General features: G+C 49.5%; 2 protein-coding genes across 2 annotated transcripts; one reads left to right on the top strand and one right to left on the bottom strand.

Annotated features, from left to right (window-relative positions):
• Positions 1-132: 132 nt before the first annotated feature.
• On the bottom strand, positions 133-2,803 carry LOC107217979 (coiled-coil and C2 domain-containing protein 2A-like). Its single transcript, XM_015655705.2, has 3 exons — positions 1,150-2,803; positions 916-1,070; positions 133-856 (listed from the first exon to the last, which is right to left on the bottom strand). Exons 1-3 carry the CDS (start codon positions 2,801-2,803, stop codon positions 317-319), a joined length of 2,349 nt encoding a protein of 782 aa, XP_015511191.2. The 3' UTR covers positions 133-316.
• A 476-nt stretch (positions 2,804-3,279) lies between these two features.
• LOC124295037 lies at positions 3,280-9,047 on the top strand. Its single transcript, XM_046743099.1, has 5 exons — positions 3,280-4,011; positions 4,076-4,446; positions 5,450-5,539; positions 8,380-8,490; positions 8,802-9,047. The coding sequence occupies exons 1-5, from the start codon at positions 3,816-3,818 to the stop codon at positions 9,045-9,047; spliced, it is 1,014 nt and encodes a 337-aa protein (XP_046599055.1). The 5' UTR covers positions 3,280-3,815.
• The last annotated feature ends 59 nt before the right edge of the window (positions 9,048-9,106 follow it).

Here is a 9,106-nt window from a genome sequence, read left to right as displayed (position 1 = left end):
CAGTTCTGTACTATTATTTGCAACCTGAAAAAAATGTGTAATGATGAATTCTTCGTGTCATTGCAAGATTTACACAGTTTCTAAATCTCGAATCAAAGAAAAAAAAAAAGAAATTTTGTTTTGCTCATATAGTAAAACCTTCCTCAAATTATTAACGCCACTTTTGTTTGCCAGTGAACAAAAGCGCTACTCATGCAAATCTGGGCAATTCACGGAATGAATACAATTGTAAGCAACTGACAAATGTTTCAAGGTGAGCCTGCGGTGTTCGTAAGTATGTGAAAAATATTCATGTTAATTGCTTAAACGGTGTGTATCATTCTCTACTCCTCATTACGACGATTCCCAGCCAAAGAGAATGCGCGTTACCGATATATCTTTGCACGTGACACGCAAGTGCGAATTCAATAGGGCCAAAAGTCTTGTGTATTTTGGTTGACATAACTTGTTCCGCAAGTTCCGCGAGGCTTGAATGACGCAAGTTAACGATAAAACCGTGGGTGTAATACGCTCTGCATAGTTGCTTGAGCTCCTTTTTGTCCGGTTGACCATTTCTCAAATCATTGAACTTCGGTAAAAAACCTCGCAGCATCGTCACCGCGTGTCTGTTCCACGTTGTCGTCATACAATCCGCGCTGCGCCACTCGCTGATCTTAGCTTTGAGGTGCTCCTCTATCCTCTTCCCAAAGTCTTCCTCCGAATCACCTCTCAGAATGCAATTGTTCAGTTCCAGCGTTTCAGTCGGACGACTGTCGCCGGCGTCGTTTGTTCGGCCAATCGGCCTCCAGTCCCTTGACAACTTCATATCGTGCTTGAAACTCACCGACCTTATATTCTGCTGGGTATTTTCCCAAATCTGAAACGATGCCACCAGTTTCAACGCTATCGGGTTAAAGTTTTTACCGCTATACTCACATTCTGATGATTTATCAACCGATAAACTTTGGTCAGGGAGCATCGCGTGTCTCCCGGTGTGTAGTGATCCCCGTTTTCCGGATCCCAAATCGTAGCTTCCGAGTTCTCCTCGGTGGTCAATACGTAAGCGGCGCATTTTCTTGTCTGCGAAGAACCTGAAGCATCGAGATCATGAATTTTAATTTGGACTTGAGGAAATGGTTAACCTGCAATCAAAATCTTTTCTCAGCTCACCCAGAATGACGCTCGATTGAAGACCCAGGCCGCGAAGCAGAGTGGCAAGGAACGCAGCACGCCCGAAATGATCGACCTTGTTGAGCGAGAGGGCTTGTTTCGGGGTCAGCGGACCGTAGGAAAGAGGCAGCGATGGCAAGAGCATAGCCAGCCTGCTGGCGTCGACTGGATCGTCAACGTTCTCCACTTTGTAGGGGACTATGGTACACCTCTGTATCGCCCTGGCGAGGGAATCCAACGACGAGTTATCCGTTGGTCTCTGATTGCCAGGCTGCTCCATCTTCATAAGCACGTAAAGCCTGGTGTAGGAATGACCAGGGCTGGGCTGGACGTAGCCCAGAGAAAGCACGGGGCTTGAAAGGGGCGACAGTCCCACCCATCGCTCGAGTTCCTGATAATCGTGGTGGACCTCCATGGGTATCGAAGCCTCGCCGAGCCACTGCAGGCCCCAGACGGGGTGCTGGTCGTAAAGACGGAGCTTGATGCTCTGGTCCTCGCTCTGCTCGGGCGCCTCGAAGCGGAAGGTTTGGTGCCAGATGGGAACCGAGCCATCGGCCGTCGTTGTCTCGTGTACCGTGTCGCCCCACTCGATTTCCAGCAGGGGTTGGACCAGCGCCGATTCCTCCCTGATCGGGACCTCGACCCCTCTGAGAACGGTGACCACCAGGAATTGCTTCTTGGCGCCTCGGAGCTTCTGGGAGTGAGTGCTGGACGACGGTCGCAGTGGATGTCTGGACTGGAACAAGTGTCTGAGGGACATTTGGCCGAGGGTGAAAGAAGCGTGCTCGATTATCACGTTATCCACTTCCTTGGGCTCCGGTCTTCCGTCGGATCTTCGGCGCGGCTTTATCTCGCCGGAATCAAATCGCAGCGCTGGGTGATCAAGTAAAAAGTATTTCACCTCTCTTATTTCCCTTTCCAATTTGCTGCGCCGCATGAAGGTGGCGTTTCTAGGATCGTTCGGGTCTTCGCTGGGCACGTAAAAATCCATCGACGCACCTCTGGAGGGCTGGTGGCCCTCGATGGCAAGCGAAAACGTGCAGACCACGGTTCCCGAGTGGAGAACGCCGTCGGCAGTGCTGATCGAGAAATCTATCTCGATTTTGCTGTTACTCACGCTGTGTTTGGGCAGTGGAAGCGGAAGAACACCGGAGCTTCTGTCTCGCATCTGTACTTGGATCGAGAGATTCGCAGAATCCGGCGGGTCTCTGAGCAGCAGCTTGTACAGCTGGCTGTTGAACGGGCTCGGTGATCTACAAATAACCTTCCTCTTGTAAAGCAGGGCCACGGACTTTACATCGACGGCTGCGTTTTGCTCGCGCGAGTCGATTCGGACTTCCCGAATGGCTATCTCAAGGTGTCTGCAGCATGTTTTTGGCCTCGCGTTATTAGCCTTCGATCGGTTCAGCTGGTACGGTTTGACCACGGTTTTGGTCAGCGGTTGTGCCGAACCGGCGTACAAACCATCCTCGGTCAGTTCGTTGATGCCGCTCAATTTTCGCAGGTTCTTCGAACCGATTGTAGCGATTACCGAGTTCGATTCTTCGGCCGGGGTCAGCTCTGGGTAGGCATAGCAGAGACTCAAACGATTCCGACTTTTACTTCGACTGGGAGTCGCGGTGGATCCTCTCACGAAGTCCAGACCCGTTGACATTGCACTCGGAAGACTATTACTAAATCCAGCTCCTCGCTTAGCGTGTTTCCGCGTCTCGAATCCATGACAACCATTCTAGTTCCGCACTTTGCTGCGCGTCGGCGCCGTGCACCGGCTGTTCTAGCATCCGGCCGCTGGTGCTGGGGAAGGTGCACGAACACTCCAGGTGCACCATTGCCAGGCAAGCAGATCCGAGTTCTCAGCAGTCGGTAAAGTGTGGTCGAGGCGCCCTGGTGAATCGATTTTCCGAAACGGCTTCAATTGCCACCTGTTTTTTTACACACCAACGAAACGTATTTTATGTCACATATCAATATGTGTCATAGCTCTGGTTGCTACAGCGAAACTTAGTTTTTAACTGTCAATTATTATTATAAAAATTACACCATTAACTTGGGCTACACGTGAAATGAGAACATGGTCATACAAGAGAAAATTGAGAAGACCATCACGCTCAATTTGTACCTCTTATCTGAGTTACAAGATGGCACCAAAATGCAAAAGACGTAGTGTCAACTACTTTATCGGAGGCAATTTTTATCAGTAGAAAAGGAGAGCATGATCATATATATCAATGATTTTACCTACGGTGAAAATAAACCACAGTCGAATGTCAACTCAGCCGTTATCACCTCAGCCCGGCATTAATTTGCTATACATTTACACAGAATTTCGTAAGGCAAAGAATCGAGGAGAGTAAGATGTCAGTTTACTCGTTGGACTCGCTGGAGGTGGGGGATTGCAGCTCACGATTAGAGATCGGTGGGTTCGTTGTGTGCATCGATGAGAGAATCGTTTATTCAATTCGGAGTGAATTCCAGGCTGCGAGGCTGTCCGAATCGCTGGAAAATGGGGTGACTCCAAATCAACCCAGCCAGACGGAATTCTCGATACAGAATTAGCAACGAATCCGTTAATTTCGCTCGATTATACCGCAGCCGACGAATCGTTAACTAGTGCGAAATTCCGAGTAAGACAAATCACATCGCTGCTGCCGCTCCCGAAGAGAATCATGCCCAAGGTAGAGTCGGCGCCTGATCCAAACAAGAAGAAGAAAAAGAACAAGGAAAAAGATCCCTCGAAGAGCGTCGACAACAACACCTCGCTGATGAAGAATGACAAGAAGCTTGGGACCGTTCTGACTCCTCCAGTCGTCGAGGCTAAGACCAAGGCCAAAAGCTACCTGGAACAGTACCGCGAAAGAATAGGTAAGCCAAAATATCAGGATCTCGCAGACCTTGCTGCTGAAACTACCCTCGATAATCAACCCAGGTGTTCCGTCCCAGGGGCGAATTCGCTCTCCAGAGGGCTCGATGTTGTCGGTATTCGGCGACACTTGCCAGGATTCGGTCAGCAACGTGGACAGTCGACCGCCGAGCGGGACGCCCAGAGACGATCAAAGTGAGCTCAGCTTTTACCGCCGACTAATTCGACACCAGCCCCGAACCACGCGTTCCTACGACCCCGAGCAGCGCATCACCGCCACAAACGACTGGCTCAAGAGCGTGTCCGATTACGGTCTGAGCCTGTCGGAACATCGACGAAGGTCGTATCGCCCCTACAGCGTCACAGACCTGAAGAGTCTGACGGTACCAAGAGCCGACCGATCTCTGGGACCCGACACCGCGGAGACGCGAGCCAAGGTGAGTTTGGTGTTTCGCGATTTTATTCCGGGGTAAATGAATGCCGCGAAAGGCAGTTTGGGTAAAAGTTTGCGTCGTTTACGCGCGTCGACTTGGCGAAATCGCGTAAACTTCACCGCCGTTTCGCGTCAGGGGTGTCGAACGTTTTACCGGATAGTTTCGTCGACGTCGCGCGGTTTTTCCACCTCACCCGGACTAAGAAAGTTAAATTTTCCGTTCAAACACCCGCCCTAGTTTTCGCTGAATTCTGAATATTTCAGAAAGCCCGTGTTCTGCTGCCTCAGGTTTACGGTCACCTTCCGTGTACACCGAAGTCGGTCCGCCACGCTGACACTAACAATAAAAGTAACTCGGTTTGGCTGCGGTCGACGCTCGCTCACCCGACCGACCATCTCAAAGTGCACCGGGGTCGTACCGGAAGTAGAAACAATTTTTCCAGATTGAAAATTAAACTTTCATGTTAACTTTATCGTCCCATGAACCCAGCTGACGCGTTAAGTCGCGGGTTCTATCGTAGCGACGTCAACTGTCCTTGTCGTTACAACTGTAACAGTTGGCAGATATTTTCCCCTTGGGATAAAGATTAATGGAATTTTACTGCGCCTAAAGCTTGGATAGTTTGCCCATCGATTCCATACGCTTGTACAATGGCAGCTTTTCGAGTCGCTAAGTTCGCTGCGAATTTTCGGGAGCGGGTATTTAGTCAGCGGCGAACTTGCGCTCCGATTTTTGCGAATTCGAAAAAATTAAACTCGCCGCGAACACTCGGAGATGAGTCGATATTTGGAGAGCTCTTGTTGTGACCGCTCTGAAGTTAAACGTAAGGCGCGGTTAAACGTGCCCGGCTGAAGGGTGGCTTTGAAAGTTGACCAGAACCATCGTCCCTCTGCGCCCGCAGGAGAAAAGTTCTTACGAGTATCACGAAATAAAGAAGTAACGTAGTGTGGGTGATACAGGGAGTGGTGGACACACACGTTCGACTTTTAAGTTTGTTTGTTTGCAGCTGGAAACATTGACGCGACGTATCGAGTATGGAGACTTGGCGAGTTCACGGAACCGGAAGAACTTATGTCGAATTTTCGAGCTCCGCAAGGTACGTGGAATAAGAAATTAACGCTATATTTCTTCTTACGCTCGCAGCAATTAAGAGACGTACGCAGGTATGTTATCGTGATCGATCGTCTGTGAGAAACGCGAGGATTGCATGTTGCATAATCGCGTCATTGATCGCTTATAACTCGGAGTGGGGCGGTGCTGTGTTAATGATTATCTCATGATGCACCAGCCGGTGCAGCCTGAGGCCGATCATGATTATGTGGTGCAGTGGATGCAGCTCCGGTTTTGCCGTCGAATGGTGCATGGCTGCTGCGGTGCGGGCTCATCTTTGTCCTGTAGGACCACGTTAATCCGTTATGAATATTTAGCCACAGCCATTATTACCCTGACACATTCAATTACCCATTGAGTTAATTTCGTCCTGACAAAACAGGGTCGAAACCTGTCTTATATACAATGCTCGAGAGTCGTTTGAGGGGATATTTTGCGGAGAAAAAAACGCCGCTCATTTTGTCGAGTTCATTCTAAGACTGGCAGGGTATCCCGCTAGTTCAGAGTACAAGAAACTCCTGGCAAACACGGGAAGGGCTCGCGAGCTGGAAGCATGAAATGAATTTTGGAACCGTCGGAGCAAATCGCATGCCACTTAACGTAAGAAGATTCAACGTTTTTTTTCCCGGCGTTTGGTACAAGGCTGCGGGGAGCGAAGGGATAAAAACGATCCCCATGGTCCACCGGAACCGGGAAGGGCTATTCTAAAGCAAGCAGTAGTATCACGTTAGGAAGAGAGCAAAAAGAGTGGAAAAGGTAAAAAGATACCGGCGGCTCACTTTTTACCACGACTCATTCCTCTCCCCGGGCGGGCAGAGAAATTTTGCGAGGGATCGAGCCTCGGGTTTAGCCCACTGTATACATATATATATATATATATATTTCACGCAGATACATATGTACATATACATACACAAATATTTCGCGTTGAATTTCCTACGGTTCTTCTATTCTTGTATTCTCTCCTCGTCACCGGATGATTTATACCGAAATTTTTTTTTCACTTTCAAATGCGATGGAAAAGAAAAAAAAAAAAGAAATGAGGTGAGGGGAATTGGTACTTTGCGAGTACAATCGGACAAGCATGCCGGCATTGATCAGAATCACCGACCGTGAGGCTCACAGTTCATCACTTGGGGACGGCTCCGCGCTCTCGAAAATATCTCGTTACATCGGAACGCAATTAATCCCAATCACACCGCGGTACGGAGCAGCAGTGATTTTACCCGATCGTAAATTTGATCTACCTGCAATAACACCTTCGCACCCATACAACGCGTCGTTAAATATTACCGGGGTGTACACAGTCGACTAACCGGAAGCAGCCGCGCCCTTCGACCCCGCACTCATTGCGGTCCTCAAACCATCTGCAGTTCTGTAATTGCCAATTACACATACCCATACGTCTGATACTCTCAACCTTCCAGTAATTGCACCTGCACGTGATTTTTCATCCCTCGAAACCAGCCGCTGCAAATGCAGCCCGACTCTGAAACCGATTTAATCGACGCTGTCCAACCACTTCCTATATCCTCAATAAGCCAAGCTATTTCAAATCCGGGAGTAGTTTCACCACCGAATTCCAACCACTTGTAAATACTGCATTTCGACGGTGGGCCGCGATGCTCAGGGGGATCCAGAACTTCGATGACGGAATATCGAATCACGTCATTCAATGTACCTACATAAAAACGGTCCAGCTGCACAGCTATGCAGTAGCGATCCTTCGAACTCTCCAGCAGATTTAAATCTCTAGTGTCATTGTCTTTTTTATCCTGGCGACAATATCGTCGGAAAGCCCGCCTGTAACCGGATGGGAACAGTGAAAATAGCCGCGAGAATCAGGCCGCACAAGAAGAATCTATTTCTCTTTGTAGGGCAAGCAAAAACTCACAAGACCCTTATAAGTATCCAAGTTTGATTTAATCTCTTTTCGAGAATACGGCGGGGCGTTCTGCCCTCTAATCCGGTGTTTTTTACCGACGATTGCACAGACGAAGGGAAATTTAACGTAGCAAGCAAACGGTTCGCGAGCAAAAAGTCAAGATGCGGAAGATTCCGAGAGGCGAAAGAGCCGGTTTGCTGTTCGGAAATCGTACGTCGGCCGGCTCGGAGCTTGCGGTCGGCTCGCAAGCACTCGCTGGACATAAATCCAATTATACGCACAAAGCAGGTGGTCGCTTGCCCCGGGCGCGGTGTGTTCTATGCGCCCGTTCCGACGGTTCAGACTGTCCTCCGGACTCGGTCCGCATCATGCCGCAGAGCCACGAAACCGAGCCCTTACCTGCACCACGGATCACTCGCTCCGAAATTAGATCTCGAGCACGACCCTGTGCAGTCGGCTGTCTCTCGTCGTACGCGGTGCGTTCAGTTTGACGAAAATTGGATCACCTTCGGGGTGAAACGTGAGGAAATTCCATATCCAAAATTTGCGTGTGCATTTCGTCGCCCTGCCTAAAACCGTTGGCTCAAAACTGAGCCCTGTCCAAGCCGGATTTCCTTTCTCCGGTGAACATTTAAGCTACGCAGGCATGCCGTGTACCGGGGGGCTTCTGCTCGTTGAATATTTTAATAATCGAAATTACTTGACGTCTCCGCGCCGTCAGGGGCTGCTTGAATTTTTACCTCTTGCGCAAAATCGCGATCTTAGAATTCGGAGTCGGTCGAGAAATCGGGCTACGGAGAAGTTCCTCAAAGAGACAAAGCTCGGTGTACTCGGTGAGCAGAATCAGACAGGTTGAGTCGTTTCTTCTTCCGTACGGAGGCACGTCTCGTGTGATTTTTGTTCGCTTACTCATTTGCTTACTATTTCTTTTATGTCGACAGTGCAGGAGAACGAACGCTCGACAACGTACCGTCGGATTCCCTTTGGTGGGGCTGGATGACGCAGCGTCGGAACGAGCAACGGAGTCAAAGGTAGAGCCGGAGAAGGCGGGGGTAAGTCGCTCGCTTGGGTACGCCAGACGCGTTTTGAGGCGTTTCTTTTCCCGTTTCAAAGGATCGTTCAAAGTCAGCCGGGAAGGAAATGTGTCCGGAGTAAATACCAACTTTGAGTTTTGCCTTACCCGAAAAGGAACCCGCCGCTAGATTCGACGAAATTAAACGCCGCTCTCGCGTTTGTTTTAGACCGACTGAGTAAATACATAGATATAGATAAAGGAAGCGGAAGCGAGCGTGCCAAATTTTCCACGCAGAGCATGAATTTTCTTCCCAGCGTTTTTCCCGTCTTAAAAGCGCTCGATTTTCAGGACGAAGAGAAAAAAACTCGACGCTCGCGTCACAGCCGGAGGAAAGAGTTGTCGCAGTCGACCGTGGCCGAGCACACGAGTCATCCGAAGGGTTCCCCGAAGGCATTTGAAACCGCGGTTAAACGGTCATCCCGCATCTCGTTGGGAGATAATGCGAATAGTTCTAGCCTCGAGGATCTCCAGCGGCGTCATCAGAATGAAAAGAGAATTATAGACATGATGATAAACCGCACTTTGCGTCGCTGAATTCCAAACCTCAAATAGAAACTTGGGTCAACCGTGGTTGGCCTCGTCCTTTTCATAAC

This window comes from Neodiprion lecontei, chromosome 6 (assembly GCF_021901455.1).
Source record: "Neodiprion lecontei isolate iyNeoLeco1 chromosome 6, iyNeoLeco1.1, whole genome shotgun sequence".
Classification (NCBI taxonomy): domain Eukaryota; kingdom Metazoa; phylum Arthropoda; class Insecta; order Hymenoptera; family Diprionidae; genus Neodiprion; species Neodiprion lecontei.
The sequence above is the reverse complement of the archived record's forward strand: the minus strand, read 5'-3'. Positions and strand labels throughout refer to the sequence as shown.

Excerpts from the sequence above, each read along its gene's own strand:
- LOC107217979 (XM_015655705.2), bottom strand. The coding sequence starts at position 2,803 with ATGTCAACGGGTCTGGACTTCGTGAGAGGATCCACCGCGACTCCCAGT. Across the intron at positions 1,071-1,149 it reads TCAATCGAGCGTCATTCTGG|GTTCTTCGCAGACAAGAAAA; the intron begins GTGAGCTGAGAA and ends TCGATGCTTCAG. Across the intron at positions 857-915 it reads GGTTGATAAATCATCAGAAT|ATTTGGGAAAATACCCAGCA; the intron begins GTGAGTATAGCG and ends GCATCGTTTCAG.
- LOC124295037 (XM_046743099.1), top strand. The coding sequence starts at position 3,816 with ATGCCCAAGGTAGAGTCGGCGCCTGATCCAAACAAGAAGAAGAAAAAG. Across the intron at positions 4,447-5,449 it reads CCGCGGAGACGCGAGCCAAG|CTGGAAACATTGACGCGACG; the intron begins GTGAGTTTGGTG and ends GTTTGTTTGCAG. Across the intron at positions 8,491-8,801 it reads TAGAGCCGGAGAAGGCGGGG|GACGAAGAGAAAAAAACTCG; the intron begins GTAAGTCGCTCG and ends CTCGATTTTCAG.